We start from the raw sequence: 17,425 nt of genomic DNA, 5'->3' as shown, positions 1-17,425 counted from the left end.
TGGAGACCTCTGCTGTAGTTGCGTGAGTCTGTACGGTAATGGAAGTGAAGTCGGGTTGTGGATCTCAGAGGACAGTTCCAATACTGAGCTGCTAAATTGTCTCTTGCATTTATAGCATTTCCCAGGACAACATACATAACCCATAACAGGACATCAATTGCTCTGTCCAAGATACTAACCACCATTTTTGTCAGCTATTCATCACAATCACTTAAAACTGTGCGGTGAGTGGTAAGTGCGTGGTAAGTGCTTGCATTTCAGGTTTTATTGTCATTTCAAAATGTTTATAATGAAAGTACAGAAGAGGGTATCGAGTCATTTATTTAAAATAGTTTTAAAAGCAAACAAAACAACAAATATGAAATATTGACTTGCTTTTCAGTCTTGCTTTCATTAAATGTCACATTAACAAGTCATTAACAGAAAACGCTATTTAAATATATCGTTGCTAGAGCTGAGAAGTTCTTAAAATTCCAAGCCAGGAATTATAACTTATAAACTGTCTGGCCTCGTAGAATTGTCATTGAAACACATGGCCTCTGTAAATAACATGTTTGAATGGCGATTCTGATCGATATGCATGTTGAACTTCTTTCAGACCGTACATAGCCAACCATGCTTATCAGCTATTCAGAATCGTCAGGATTGCCATTGAAACGTATGGCTGATAACAATTCCAGTGTGGTTTTCAGGCAAGATGGGAGGGCTCATGGGGCCTGGACAGCCAAGCATCTTGTGTGGCGCGACATCCGCCAATTCGCTGGAAGCGTCTGTAGGAAAAACTTCAAGAAACTGCCAGCAAATACAGCAAAATGTCGAACATCATGCTGAACAACACAACGTGGTACAATACAAAAACACGTCAGAAATGTGAACAGTGCAACCGGGAGACCCTACACAGTGGTAATGGATAGGGCAGATGTTGGTCTCACCTCTCCGTCCCTCAAATACATCTGTGATCTCCTTGATGAGGACTGCCAAGTCAGTCAGCTGAGATTCCCAGGACTCGCAGAAAACGTCCAGGTTCTCCCGTGCGATCTTACTGGATGGATGGAGAGCCAGCGTCTGTGCGGCTGAGATGATCTACAAAAACGAAACATCAAAATTATAATTCGAGGCAGATGTCTTGAGCGGCTGTAAACGACGGTATCCTTATGGCACCAACACAGCAGCAAGATGGTTGCATCACGAGTGATTGCGAGGAAGGAGTTATAGTCAGAGAAAGATGAGGGATTATTTTTCCCATTTTAAGGTTGAAGTGATACATGTCTTAGCTCTGTTCGTCGAATTGTGCATCTGTCTGTTCATACACACACGATACAAATTTACAAAACGTTAGTGTTGTTGCCCACAACTCTGGAAGGCATGGGGAGGCAGTCAGCAGACGGCAGTTGGTCGCGCACAGCGTATTCACGAGCACGGTGAACTCTTATTGCTTTGCATCCGTCTGCAGGGCCCACCGGCATGGCACTACCTCATTGTGCTGCACAAAAAGCAAGGTCTACCACGCTTGGGCGTCTCACTGCGACATAAATGCAAGTAAATGGTTCTATTGGAACTGCAATAAAATGGCAATGAGGAAGGGAATTATGGGAATCGATGTGAGGGAAAGAGAATGCAAGTTGAGTAAAAAAACTATCGTCATTTACTGGTGATCTTTTTAAGTAGAGACACGTACCAACAATCTCACCAAGTACAACAGTTGCCTCTCTCTATATGTGTACATAGCTTGCACAAATGTTTTTTTTTAAAGCAGATTAATAAGAAGAATTTGGACTACATGAAGCATCTCTAGATGCCGTACAAGTAAACACTACATCCACTGAAATAGACGAGACATCAACTATTATAAAAAACCACAGCCACAGTGACCGGGCACATATAACAGTGAAACATGCTATGGAAATATTGTTACAATTGGATACATTATTAAAACCAAACGCACCAGTCGGCAGGACGTATAAATCCGATCCTATGAGCATAAAGCTATTTCCCAAATAGCCACGATTGCTCACAGCCATACGACCATCCCGATTAGTCTAAAACGGCCGTACAATTCAATCAGAGTCTGGACTTTGATATGACATTATTACATTTACAATATCGTTACAATGGCTTCACATTGCTACGTATCGTTCCATTCACGATTTGACAAATATTGGCAGAAAGTAACGCGTAAAACGACCTAATGCTGTAGTCGATAGATGCGGTAGATATAATCTCTGCTGACCTTGGTTCATACAAAGCCAATTCCACATTAAGTAGGTCGAGGGTTACAAAGGTCCATGCTGTTGTAGAATTTAATTTACAGCGAGAAGTGAGGAAAGTGCAAAGGGTAAAATGTACCTTTAACGTACACACAGGGGAACACGCATACACCCTGTTACAACAACTAAGGCAGTTTAAAAAAAAAAGTATTTACTGGTTACGGTAGAAGCAACTGCATGTCCTTCAACCTTACTAAGGAGACGGGAGCCTCCTTGTGCGGGAGACAGCACATCACGGGTAAAACAGCCAAGATTACTTTCACATACACATACAACCATACACACTGTCAAGAACAAACATGCATGTACAAGCATGTCTTGGAGGCAAACACATGTGCAGTGTTTACACGTGCGACTGCACACACACATAAAAAAATTGCCAAAATGCGAGATCAAAATCCAAACAATCCAATTTCTTCACAAGGAAAAAACTGATTTGAGAAGACAGAAGCGGGTGCACATGAAATATGCAACAGTGCATGCATCATTCTGAGCACACACTTTCAATAAGCAATACATGTTTGCTTTGTAGTATAATGCACAACATAATACGAATACATATCGAGAACACATCAACCGCAGTCATTGAACAATGGAATGCATTGGAGTGATGCCGGTCACTCTGGGGCAAAATGCAAGATGGGTCTCTGTTGGTTTTAAGCACAACAGGCAGCTAAGAGCTCAACAGCGGAACTCAATATATGAAGGAACCTCTGGATCCTATACAGACTTGTGGCAGAGGGATAGAATATACGAAAATTTTATGGATGAAAAAATGTGATCAGGTTTTTGTTTTATTCATGCATATTTGCTCACCAATGTCATTGCTGGATATACTTAACATGAAGTTTTACAAACATAATCCAGGTGGCACGGTGGTTGGAACTCCCAAAACGCAATCAGAAGGTTGTGAGTTCAAATCCTGTCTGGGGTTGACCCATCAAATTTCGAGGGTCAATGAAATTAGAGTATAATTTTGATGAAAACAACGCAACTACTCACACCTTGATTCCTGACTAACGTTGTGCCCGATTAATGTTTCTGCCTGGAGTATTACAACTATTTCAATGGCTTGGCAAACAGCGATATCTTCTTTATATTACGCCTAATAAGGCAATACAATCCGGTGACCTGTCAATCATTAAAAAAGTAAAAAAATAAAAGGGCAAGAAATATTCCTGGAAATTGAGAAAAAATATATATTTATCTTGTTATGAGATTTCCCACGTACAACAATTAGCTCGTAAGATGTTGTGGATGAGTGTGCATTATCACTTATTTCCACTGTTTCACTCATCTGGATCTGTGAGCTGACGGCTTTCAGGCTATGAGAATTGACCGTTTGATATCCCGCCACAGTAAATCAAGCAGCCCAGTGATGATTCAGCATGGAGGCTGTATGGCAAGGCTCTTCATAATACCTGTGAGCCTCACCTTGAGCAGAAAACAGAAGTAAATCTGTGAAATTGACAAGTACACACACGTGTGGCTGCCATTCCACCTGTTACAAATAGAGTGTAATATCACAAACCGCACATGGGAGAGAACACAAGAAGCCCGTCTTGTGCTGGCTGATCTCCCAGAGCTCTAGGGCAAAAACACTCCCTTCGATTTTGCTTACAGCTGCCTCCATTCTATCAACTGCGTAAACAATGCCCACATGCAGAGAAGTAATTCATTTCAATGGTGGACTTGTCCAAGAACGCAACATGCTGGTCAAACCTAGGCGTTCATTTTGTCGGGATTGATCTTAATTTATACCTGTGGCCCGATGGCACGGAAGGTGTTCTCGGCATGTGCACACGTTATCTCCAGTGGCTCCGTGCCAGACACATGCCTTAGAAGTTGCGATGTCTGAAAGATGGATGGGAATTTGAAAAACGCAAGGCAAGGATTATAAGTTGTTATGCACAACGCACATAACCAAAAAGCAATTAGACAAATTATTTTGCATTTGCATGCACGGTTAAAAAACATTGTTGCAGCTTTAAATATCATAATTAACATGTCATTGATGTGCAATTATGCAGAGTACAAAAATGTGGCTCCTTACTGACTGAATGAAGCTCTCTATGAATGGCTCATTAATGTATATATCAGGTATGTGAGAAGGAATGCATGGCTTAGTCAGTTTTAATTATTTAACTAGAGAATTAATGAGCGCATGTTGGGTGTCCGTGAGTGCGTGCGGGAATGCGTGGGTACGAGTATATGGAGCATAACGAGCCAGTTGACCCAAGTGAGCCCGTGTGTGCATGTGTATGTGCACGTGTGTACAGGGGCATCCACCAGGCATAAGAGAGCAAACACGCGATGCCCTGCCGGTACAGGTGGGTGAACGAGCGTATGCATGCCATGCTCAAACCTCCAAGAGCTGCTCTCGCAGCTCATGCAACCGAGCCGCAAACTCTGACGTCAGCTCCAAGTTTCCATCGGCGCCAGCCGTCTTGAGGGCTCGGAGCAGTGCGTGATCACCGTTTGCACGGAGACTCTCAGCGGCCACTTCAACGGCTGTCACGTGCAGCTAGGAGGTGGCGAGAGAGTGACAAAACTATCAATGCTGTGACAATCACAACCAACCGACTAGCAATCAAATGTAATGAACGTACGAGACCACGTGCATGAATGTGCCAATGACGTCGTGGCATCTACTTAAGGACCTGGATCAGGAAGGGCTTTGATTCGGGGTCAGACCTCCTGTTAACAATCTGAGGATGCCAGGTGTAGTCTCCAGCGGAATGTCGCACCCATTTAAAGGTTGTGAGATGTGAGATAACTCTCCAACAACACCACCAGTGGTGCTGCTGAAGCTGTCATAAATCTGGCCACATTCGATTCACGTAACGCTATATTAATTGGCTGTGTCGGGTTGAAGAGGGTTTACGACATACATTTTTTTTCCACCACCTAACCCAAAAAAAAACATTTTATCCATATACTCCAACAACGGGAGGTGTTCATCTCTGGCAATGGTCTTAAGGCAGTGGTAGAAATTCCACATTCTCATGACAGGGATTCGGCTCTATACAGGTAAACCACTGTTGATTTCCTACAAAGCTGTGTCGATTTTATCAAAACCAAGGGATGATGAACTGAGTCGACCACCACGAATATTTAAATCACTCTGCTGCAACATTACCCGGGCCGATCAAACACAGGTTAAAAAGTGTCTAAATTCTCAAATGCGCATTCCACATTGCTCAGCTATGACTGCATGTTGGCGCTTAGTCTCTTTGATGACAAAACTAATTTCACAAATATTACAAAACTTTGTAGGGTTGGTGGTGGGAAAATGAAGATGTGTCAAGACTGGACATGCATTCACACATACAAAGAGGATATGACTGGCAGTGAATGGTCATAATGCAGGGTTGCGGTGACGTGAAGTCATTATGTGGTGACCTATAATTTCCATGTCGTTCGACATAGATTTGTGACACACCTTTGTGCCACTATGTGTCATGAGCTCTTCCACCAGAGACAACCGGGTAGTGATACAGGACTGTGTGCAGGGGCGCCCATCACAAACCCTACCCCCATCAAACAAAAGCATCGCATTGCCACTGCAAGCAAAATACTCGTTACATTTTCTGGAAATTCGATACTAGAATGTAAAATCTGTAAACTCTGTATATGTAGCAGCCAATTATTTATTTATTTTTGCACCTTTTATGTTCCATAAAAGGACCATCTTTGACATTTAACAAATACAGTTTAAGAGTACAGATCCCAAAAAACGCATGCGAATTTTACGGCGTGAAAAAAAATGTCTCCGAGTAAAATTCTTAAACGAATGCTCCTTCAGCGGGATGAGCGACGCCTGCAGAGTTTCTCACCTCCTTCCTTATTTCATCCATGCACTGGGAGGTTCTGGATATGGCCGCATCCAGCTCCTCTCTCCCGTTAGGGCCCCTGCACTGCTTCAGACACAACGTCACATCACGAAAGAGTCCTATGCAACACGGGCAAAAATACATTCCGCGTAACGCATTGAATTCACCTGCTAGTTAAATAGACCAAAACGCAACGCGACAATACCTAAAGGCAGAGACACACACGCACTCACGTTTGGCTTTGTGATGAACAAATAAGCATGCAATGTCACACTCGTCTGGAGGATCGCCACCCACTGTCGTGGCATATAAATTATGCAGAAGCAACAGGACACTTGGTTTGGTCAATAAGCTATAAATGCTAAATCCTGAATGAGCAGTGACAATCATCAAATTCGCAAACATGACAGAGCACACCGCTAGTGAGCAGTGTAAGTTACTGGAATCTTTGATAATCTACTGGGAAGGAAAATATCAATGGAGGTGCAGCAATATTTACATTTCTCGACCAAGAAATATTTTAATTCTCCAGTCACGTGTGAATGATAACACCGACGTCTTTTTATTGATAGACGTGAGGCGAAACCTAAACCTGTCATAAATAAATCCCCTAACCTTTTCGTAATGCGCCAATAACATTAGCATGTAGCACATGTCACGATCAATTTAAATAATTATGTCATTGCTCATTTGCATTGCTCTTCTGTCACATGGCTCCACTCCTAGAGAAATTACAATTCCGTGAATTATACGGTCTGTTGATTTAAGGAAGAACAACTATTGGAATTGTGGTATCTTTGTGTCGACTTTTTAAAACCGCAAAAACATGTGCACTGGCTGCAAGCCAGCCTCTGATGCAGAATCCAGTGGCAAACCACTCACTACTTCATGCCACGATAGGCAGTCTAAAACCACAGCAATGCCACAAAATACACCCCTGACGAGAACACTCACAAATGTATCCAATAAAAACACCCCCGAGCCCATCAAAATAAAGAATGACAAACATGCAGAATGCGCATCTGTCACGCATTACTTTAAATAAAAGGAAGATTCACTTTTTGCCACATGTCCCTATAAAACAAATAAATAGATTTAAAAAATCTGTTAATGTAGTAAACATATCTGCAAAGCAGGATATAGCAGACTCCCAGCCCTCGGCTATATTGCATTTTCTCCGTATCAAGCGACATCACACAGCAATAACAGAGCTGTGCCGCATCGGCTGCTTGAGCAGGCATAAGCTTTATTGCGCGAGCTGTGGGCATGCATTATACTTGGCAGCTGCACAGGCAGGGATAAAATCAGGGTCTGTGAGCGTTCCTCAGCAAAACGAGGCCGGCATCTCAAGGCAATTTTTCATTTTTATATTTTTTCTACAAAAGGACCGGCGATCATTACAAATAAGCCTCTATTTGTTTTGTCTCCTTTGAGGCAGAATACAGTATACACTGATAAGTACGTGGATAAATGGGCCTTTGTATGTGAACACTGAAGGTTGTGAGTTCATCAATGGGTTTATTTCATAAATGTAACGCTATTTATTTGGAAATCATTACATATTGTGGACAAACCCGAATTCAGAAATTCGTGAGTAATAATAGTTTTCTGAAAATTGGATTTGATTGGATAAATGAATACGTAAACATATTTTAGGATATTAACCATTTTCAGAATTGCTGATGACACCGTAATTTTAACAACCAATAGAAATCAACTACAGGAAATTATTTAAGAATCCTACACAAAACAGCCTGCAAAGTTGGGCTAAAGATCAAATGAGCAAAAAACTGGAGAAAACATTCAAATACATATTGCTGATGGTGGACCAGGAGTAAAATAATGAAACAAAAATATAGCCGAGAACAGGCTAGGGTACTTTTAGAAAAAACTTTAATTGATAATGAAAAGCAACATAGCAATGTCCCGAAAGAACATTTTCAATATCTGCATATTACTGTATACGAAGCTGCTATATATGAAGCAGAAATATGAAAAACAACACGGCAATGCAACAAAAACTGAATTGTGCACGCAGAAGCAGTGAGAGCCACGTGCTTGGAATGACTGAGGGACAGACAGAGGAACACGTATCAGAGAACAAATCCAAATTATGGACAATAAAGTTGGCTCGGGCACAGCGATGGAGATGATTGATGAGATCAGCTCTTGTGCGTGGCACGGATGAATCGTTGCAGAGTGAGACAGTGAGGGATGCTGATGGCTTCATCCAGCGGTAGATGGATCATGGCTAATAATTGTTATAATAGTTTAAAAAAATGTTTAGGTGTTGTTGCCATACTATTTTTTAAGTAAACCAAACAATTTTTTTATTTTACCAGGGAAGGCCCACTGAGCTATATAGCTCTTTTTCAGAAGCAAAATGGCCATAATGATAGCCCAATGAAGTGACTTAACACGTGGAAATATAAGCAGCCAAATACCCTAAACCATGTTAATTCTAAATGTGGGGGGGGGAGGGAGAACCAGAAGATCAAAAAAAACTCCACGCGACCACGGGGAGAACATGTAAACTTCAAATATACATACGTCAGGGTAGGGATCAAACCCACAATCTCCTGTATACCAGGCAAGGGAAGTTAACATCTCCTAGCCACCGCCATTGCCCCATAATTTGTACACCCTCCTCGAGTAACTGTACGTTACCTTTCACTTTCACTTCATCAGTGTTGGACTTAAACTACTTTACTATCGTGTCTGTCATTATCAGGATTATCAGTGGTGCCAGTAAAGCATGAAACTTGCAGGACAGAAGAAATGTGGAACAAGCAGGCCTGTTGAAAACAACTAGAATCGCACGCAACACTAGTGGAATATAAAAGCGAGTGCATTTAACACAGTCGGATTTTGCTGGAAAAAAAACTAAAGACTTAATCTACAGGATTAGCAACTCCAAACCCCTGAGTCCTGCATCTGATTGAGTGACTATACCTGCAAATTGTTTACAGAGACTTAAAAGATAAACATAGCTCGTATTATTTTCACGTTCCATGTGTTTTCTTAGCACATTGTCCGTGGCCATGTGATGAATAACGTTGTAAATTCCAATACATTTTACCCACAGACATTAAGAGCAGTCTGGGGATTGGTCCAGCACATACCGCATTGGAAACGGTAAAAATCATCCCACAGGGTCTCACATTTCGCTGCCAGGAGTATAATGTACCGCGGCTCCCATTCAGTGTCGTAACTGCAGCAACGTCCCTGCCATCAGAATGCATAGCACATCGCAAGTGATCTCCGTGAAGGCTAAATCTGTGTGTGCATATGGCTTTTTTTTCTTCCTAAAGCGTCACGGTGACTAAGCAGGCAATATCATCAGCCAGCGGGCCATGTGGGGGCGCCACAGGGTCAAGGGTCGGCTCACTTGCTTGGCGAAGAGCGACAGCATTGCGAACGTCTCCTGTTGAGCCTGCGCCACCATCTGCAGGATGCGCTCGCGCCGCTCATGGCTGGTGTATGGCGAGTCCGTGAAGTCCTCCGTCTGCTCCACGATGAGCTGCAGCAGGGGAGTCACATCGTCGGCACAGCCAGCCTCGTGTAGGAAAGCCTGGAGGGCCGTCGGGGTAGGAAAGAGGAAGGGCAGACAGTGTGGGTTGTGGCCACGAGAATCGAGGCTCAGCCCAGCCACCAATGGCTGCACAATACGAAAAACCATCACGTCAAATGAAGTTCCGCGGATAATTTGGACAAATTTCAGCTGTGAGAATGTATCAGTTTTATTGCCATGTGACAAACATGACTGCTGTATGCAGAGCGGGTGGGCTCTGCCCTCTGATGTGGGGCCAAAAGGTCACTTGGAGAGATCTCAGAGGTAGCTGCGTGAAATCTGGTTGCATGGGCCGTTCTCTAACACGAAGAGATGCACGGCTCTGTGTGAGATCCGAATGGATACGTCATCTCAGGGGCCATCCATTTAGTACGTACGCATGGAGGGGGGAGGGGTGGGGTTAACCCAAATATGTACACGTGCGTATGGGGGGTCTACTGACAATGTACGTACGCATAGGAAGCGGGGGGGGGGGGTGAAGCCTCGATAATAATGTCTACATTGACCTTCAAATTAGTTAGTTAAATCTTGACTTAAAGCTTTCGTAACTGCAGGAATTCATATTCTTTGGGTCTTTCGGTAAAGTCACGCAGATAGGTACAAAGACAATAACAAAAAACTACGACGTTTCGATCGCAACACAAAGCAGTTATCATCAGGAAAAGGGGGTTAGCCTCTAAAGGCAAACTGTTTATAAATGTTTAAAAATTGGCGTAGCCCAAGTGTCAGCAGCATGGGCGGGGTAGCTAATGTTAATGTAAGGGAAGTTGCTGCTAGAGGCGATGGTAGTTGTTGGTAGTGATGGTCCTGGTGGTGGGCTTCCACCAATTAAAGGGCTGCCAGATATAAAATGGAAACATTACAGCCAGTTATGACTTAAACTAGTTGATAACGTCCTTCCAGTGATTGCCGAGTTTGTACCCATCTTCTCGGTTGAGATTGTGTCTATGTATGTATATATGGATGGCTTCATGGACGAATCTTTGTTGATAGCCAGTGGGTTTGCAAAGTACCTTCGTCTTCGAGAAATCAATTTCGTCCCTATTCAAATACTTCAGTCATAGTAATCAACTGCATGCATTGTTTGCGCTTATTTAATTTTACACTTCTTCATTGTTGAAAGACAGTTGGGCAAGCGTGGCCTGGGGTATGATGATCGGAGCCATTCACTCCCACGTCCAGTGTTCCCGAACACGGTCCATTTCCATTAAAAGCTCAACAAACTTGCTGTGTGGTTTGAGGATGACGCACAAACAACGAACGGAGCAACGCGAGCCACTCGCTGCGGAACGCCGCAAAGGCGGCTATCGCAAAACCGACCACCCTCACCTTGAAGTCACGAATGGCCGAGTAGATGCACAGGGCCCTGACGCTCGCCTCTCCATTGGCCGCGACGTCCGTGACGATGTCGGCGACCTGCTCCATGGCCGCCCGTGTGCGTGCAAACACGCCATCGCGGTTCGCACGCGCAGACTCGCAGTCGGGGTGCCGCAGACATGTCTGAGAGGAATGCCCAAAGTGGACAAAAATAAAACCTTTTTTTTTGCTTAATATAAACTGTTGTTTCATATAAGTGTAACATTCTTTTAAAGGGTCAGTGAAAGCTCCCCATTAATACCCTTGGAACCTGTCTGTTCCTTTCCCGTTGAAATGTAACAGAGTGCGTAACTCTGACACGCACATAAATCAGCACCGTACAGTTTCAGACACTGAATACTTCGTGCAATATTTAAACACCGTGCATGCTGGTACCACATTCCTTCGTGTGTGTATATTTTAAAATTATAAACACATACATACTATTCAGTGAAAATGATATCCAGTGGCTCTCGGTGATAGATTTGTTCCCGCAAAAGAAATGTGGAATTTCCACCGGAGGCTCAGAGATGAGCACGGCTCAACGCAATGTCTCAGGGAGAATTTTTGACTTTTGACTTTCTTCAGCATTTCAAACAGCTAGTCGTGTGTCCGAAGAAGTGCAACTGTGCTCATGTGAGCTCTAAAGCAGGGCTCGCTCACACACCTTGGAGGCCGTAAGCAGCATCATTGTGCATTTCTCCAGAACCGCACGGCCCGCAGCCATGCGAGCCTTCTGTTTCTCATCCTTCAGGTCCTTTGCCCAGAGGATGCAATCGGAGAACACAAAAGCGTCAAAGATTTTACAGATTTCCTTTGTTTACACGAGGATTCCAAACATTCAAAGTGAAAGCAGTTTCACCGTGGTTAGCACACTGCACTATGAAACCAGCATCCTGAGTTTGATTCCATGTCATGGCTAACATCAGTGGCGAATGATACCTGTACCAATGCTGGGTCTCCAACTTTACCAACCCACACTGACCATTGTGGTGACGTATGCTCAAACAACCTCCATGACCAACATGGCATGGGGCGGCTTTAATCCAGCGAAGGATTGAGACAGGAAAATATGATTTCACTAGTATCAATATACTATTTATATATATTATAAAATATATTTATATTATTTTATTATTTCCCTTTTACGTGACTTTACCGAAAGAACCAAGAATATCATGAACAGAGTTTATTGTTGAGTTTATCAACAGTACTTGCTTCGATTTCGGATAAATGTTATTTTACATAAAGACTCAAAGCAAGTAAAATGTATAAATCTCCATCAAACTCTAAGCCCTTACAGGAGTAAAATGACAATATCATTTGGCTGTGGCTTTTAAATGCGACCAAATCTTGAGACACTGTAAAAAAAACTGTGTGGAGTAGAGTGAAATGAGGGTAGAGGTAGTAAGGAGAAAGTCCACAATCAATCTTGTAGATTGAGAGTATGATCATTATATTAACATTGGATTAGATTGGAAGACATTTAAGTAACAGGATCACTAGGGGAAGCGGTCAAGTTTACAGGTGTGGATGAGGAGTCTGGCAGGAGAATCTTGGATCATTTGGAGTTCAGAAATGTTCAACATACATACAGAACAAAATGTGTCATATCTATTTATATATATTTAGAAATGTAAATTCCCAACACCATTCATGTAGCGTTGAATTGTAACATAGAAATGTAAATATTATAGCTTTAATAGTTTGCAATGATATTCTATTTTAATCTCTGAACAGTAATCCTTAATGAACCCCTTTAACGGAATTAATTCAAGTGTCATATAGATATTAAAATATTAAGATTTACATTAAAATAATCCTATCATCTGTTTAAAGAGGTTGTAATAATGGAGTAATGAGCGATTTTGTATTAAAGACCTTCTGACATATGCAGTGAATATTTATGGTCTTAGATTCCAGTCATTGATATTCACCACAGGGCCAATTTTAGACACAATTGAAATGTTAATTCTTATACTGACCCCACTGCAGACGGTTACAAAACAATAGATAACTTTAATAGCAATGCTACAGACCCTTCCGCATCGTTTGCCTAATTTAGACATCGGGCAACATCTCCAAGCCCAAACTGCAAAAGTGAAAATTATCAGAAAATAATAAATGTGCAAAATTAATGACAGTGGGTCAAATTTTAGTTTTGATCAGATTTTCATTGAAAAAGAGTGCATGTATGTTAATGGGACGAAAGTAAAATTTATTGAAATTAATATGAATTTTACCACGTTATTAGGAAATTATACGCAGCAACAGATTTCCTACGTAGTTTTTTTGTGTGGGAGTATACTGCACACACTGGCACTGTGCTTACGAAATTAAACCCAACCGATAATGATTGAAGACAGTAGATTTTTTTTTCAAGATACTGCATTACATTTTTTTAAAATATGATACGTTTTACAACTACTGAAATATAACTGTCAATCTTTTTTTTCTAATTTCACTATTTGGGTTCCTCCATATCCATTTTCCCACTTTTGAAAAATTCATTAAATTACTGCATTTTCACATTTCTGAAAACTCTAATAGATGTTCTCCTTCATTTCTCACTTCAATGCCAAACTTACCAATCACCCTCTCATCTCTACACCCGGTGCATATGATAGCATTCGTCACCCATCATGATGCTGTAATGTGTTTCTCCCTCATTTGGAAGTTAAGTTATGTTCTCCATCCATTTGGTTAACTTCGTCTTAGTGGCTCGATGTTGGAGCATATTTTGAATTACAGTAGAACTTCAAAAATCAATAATGCGCGAGCCCTAAATGTCGTGGCACCCCTGCTGTCCATAGCAACTCCCGTAATCCGTGGGGCCGGTAATCCTGAAATCTGAGAGTTTTCTGCGGATCATAGGCGGCTAATTCCACCTAAACTTTATGAGGCACAGCGATGGGGTGATTTTTTGAGAAAATGTTGCGGCGTGTCGCGGATTAAAGGGTGCACAGCGAGGTCCATCCCATTCACCGCAGGTTTTTGGAGTTCTCCTGTATCTTTAACTTGGAGTGGTTCGGAGACAAGTACTGTTAGCTGGGAAACTCTATCTGATGTACTCTGAAAATGTAGACGCGAAATAAACACATGTTTAGGTAAGGGTTCTCTACCATTCACCACACGCATACTATCAATTATCATCTGGGGGTGGGAACAAATAGATACCATATGCCTAGCCTTCAAAAGCTATGCAAAGGCATTTGAATTGATGAAGTGACCAGAGCATAAATTAAAAAAATATATTTAGAAACACCGAAACTGTACAAAACCACTTAAAATTAACAACCACAGAACCTAAGCACACTCACGTTAGGCTAATTACTTGCACTGCCTATGAAGTGTCATCCGTTCATAGGCCAATCGACATCTTGCAAAAGCTTGTACCTGTGAAGAGGCATTTAAAAATGCTACAAGCTCTTTTATCTTTGGATAAAGCAGTTGCTTTTGAGACTGCCACATACTGTACACACCCCGATGTCATATTACTGTGATGTTATCATTCCCCAGAGCTCGTCAAACCCTCTATTGTGTCGAACAAAGATGCCATAAAACCAGCCATCCAGCCCAAGGGCACTTAAAACGCCATTCCAGCGTATTCAGGCACACATTAATCAATATCAGGTCAGCACCCACTCCGTAAAAAATGTACTGTACATAACAAATTCACAGGTGACCCTTGCTTCATAGAGTAAAATGGTGACACACTCTATTTTTGCTTAATTTACCATGTGCTCAACTGAGTCTTCTTGCTAAAACGGTAACAAATTGGCATTGAAAACAGTCAAAACAATGACCTACGAGGCAAACTGATGCTGTGTACTCCACTAAAGAGATAACTGAGCGTGGATTCGAGTTGTGTTACAGTTTACTGTGACTCCTACGTAATTATAAAGAAACAAGCCTTTCCGTTTTCCCGCATTAACTTCAGATAACTTAAATCTTGATATAAAGCTTGCGTGACTGCAGGAATTCATATTCTTAGGTCTTTCGGTAAAGTCATGTAGATATGTTCATAGAAAATAATAAAAAAATAACAGAAAACTACAACGTTTCGATCGTAACGCAAGCGGTCGTCTTCAGGAAAAAGGGGGTTAGCTTCCAAGGGAAACTGTTTATAAAGGTTTGAAATGGGCATAGCCCAAATGTCAGCAGCCAATGATAATGGAAGTGTTCGGCAGCGAGCCCGGCGGTGGTTCGTTTTCCACCAATCAAAGGGCTGCCAGGTGCGAATTAGCATGTTAAAGAGAGATTAGCATGTTAATGGGAGATTGCAGAGCCGCAATCAAGAGGTTGGCGCGCAAAGTGACTGTGAAAGTGCAAGTTTGAAATGGGCGTAAAGCACAACTAACATCGGAAGGTGGTAGGATGGGAACATCAAAGCCAATTATGACTTAAACTGGTTGATAACGTCACTCCACATGCCGCACCCCTCCACAATAACCATGAGGGGGTGACGTCACTCCACATGCCGCACCCCTCCACAATAACCATGAGGGGGTGACGTCACTCCACATGCCGCACCCCTCCACAATAACCATGAGGGGGTGACGTCACTCCACATGCCGCACCCCTCAACAATAATCATTAGCGGGTGACGTCACTCCACATGCTGCACCCCTCCACAATAACCATGAGGGGGTGACGTCACTCCACATGCCGCACCCCTCCACAATAACCATGAGGGGGTGACGTCACTCCACATGCCGCACCCCTCCACAATAACCATGAGGGGGTGACGTCACTCCACATGCCGCACCCCTCCACAATAACCATTAGCTGGTGATGCCACTCCACATGAGGCAATCCCCCCCCTCCTCATCAATAATCAAATATTCAAATGTTCTATTGAATATTTCAGATTTACTGCAATATACACCCGTCCTTGGACGGGCAAAAAAGCTAGTAGATATAGAATAATCCACGAACCCCTTTTACTCCCTCCTGCCTCACAAGAGTAGGTTCATCTTCTTCCATTCTACGTGACTTTACCGAAAGAACCAAGAAGATGAATCCCTGCAGTCACGAAAGCTTTAAATCGAAATTTAAGAGTAGGTTCATTTGCTTCATTCAATGTTTGTATTCGCCCTACGCAGCAGGCAAGCAGGTGGATCCATTATTCAAAAGAGAGATACTATAATTCTCGGAGCACAACAGCTCGAACATGTGGCAAGTAGAGCTGCACAAAAGAGTAACGTGTGCGTGGGATTTATATTTAAAAACGCTGCATACATTTGTAAGCAATGCATTTTTATTTTTAATCGTTCATCCAAATTGGAGGGAGACATACACACAATGAACATTACAAAAGATAGTCAACGCTTTGACCTTGAATATATTGTTCTTTAATGTGTATCCTATTCCCTTCTTCAGTGCTCTGCCCACGGCCATGTCCATGACTCATGCTCCCACCATCCTTTCCCTCTCTTTGTATTGCAACCTCCAAAGGAAAAGTCAGGCACACACCGAGGTTGCTCAGCAATAATTAAAAACAATTGTTGGACATAACTTGAAAACGCAACAGAATATGCGAATCTAAGGTAATTATTAAAGATGGCAAACGATAGAAGGATGCAGTGCTTTTGAAAAACTGAATTTGATCATGAAACCCAACATCACGCGCCCGAAGAAGGAAGGTTTGTTTTGCATATTACCCTCCGGTGGCATATACAGGGCCAAGAGGGACACTGAGAAAGGGGATTGAACAAATGCAAAAACTTGCACGAAGAAATGCATGCTTGAAATTCCACTCAGACACAGGAAAAGGAACACCCAAATCACAGCCTGAGAACGATTGTTTAAGGGCGTTTTATACATTTACATTAATATCAAATTGTCTGTTGAGAAAAGTAAATGGGCTTGGGAAGGACGCGTCGTGGCCAGAAGGAATGATGACTGACGTGCATGACCAGCGTCGGAATGGGAGCCAAAGGAGGGAGCCGACTACCATATTCTTAGGTTTTTTCGGTAAAGTCACGTAGATGATACGGAGTGGTATCTCTTGGAATCTCTCATTTACTTGATACAGCTGTCGGGCTGTGACGGTTCCACCTGAAGACGGAAGCTTGTGTTGCCTCCGAAACGTCGTGATTTTTATTTTATTTTTATTTTATTTTACTTTTATAAATTAAAAAAAAATTTTACCTACGTGACTTTACCGAAAAAACCTAAGAATATGAATCCTTGCAGTCACGAAAGCTTCAAATCTAGAATTAAAGCCGACTACCACTCTGCCACTCTGCAGGTGGTTCCGTGAGGCAGGCATGAGATGGATTACGGCATCACGGCACTGTGAGCGATGGTGGCAGTGTGCGGAGACCTTCGTGCAGCAGTGGATTGACGATGGCGGATCACGACGATGAACTGCATGTCATAGTTTGTAAGTCAAA

The 17,425-nt window shown here is 42.4% G+C and overlaps 1 protein-coding gene across 2 annotated transcripts in view; it reads right to left on the bottom strand.

The window, feature by feature from the left end:
* The window catches only part of CTNNAL1 (catenin alpha like 1), a 109,020-nt gene that overhangs the window by 37,217 nt on the left and 54,378 nt on the right, over positions 1-17,425 (bottom strand). Inside the window, exons 6-12 of one of the 2 annotated variants that reach the window (XM_078607086.1) lie at positions 11,695-11,784; positions 11,001-11,171; positions 9,489-9,671; positions 6,104-6,187; positions 4,633-4,791; positions 4,029-4,121; positions 933-1,083 (exon numbers count right to left, since the gene is read on the bottom strand). In XM_078607086.1, the coding sequence (XP_078463212.1) occupies positions 933-1,083; positions 4,029-4,121; positions 4,633-4,791; positions 6,104-6,187; positions 9,489-9,671; positions 11,001-11,171; positions 11,695-11,784 (931 nt within the window). The remainder of the gene's footprint in view (positions 1-932; positions 1,084-4,028; positions 4,122-4,632; positions 4,792-6,103; positions 6,188-9,488; positions 9,672-11,000; positions 11,172-11,694; positions 11,785-17,425) is intronic. The other variant, XM_078607095.1, reaches the window with a different exon arrangement.

Source organism: Lampetra planeri, chromosome 2, assembly GCF_965212315.1.
Source record: "Lampetra planeri chromosome 2, kcLamPlan1.2.h2, whole genome shotgun sequence".
In the NCBI taxonomy this organism is placed as follows: Eukaryota; Metazoa; Chordata; class Hyperoartia; order Petromyzontiformes; family Petromyzontidae; genus Lampetra; species Lampetra planeri.
Note: the sequence above shows the minus strand (reverse complement) of the source record. Positions and strands in the feature narration are given on the sequence as shown.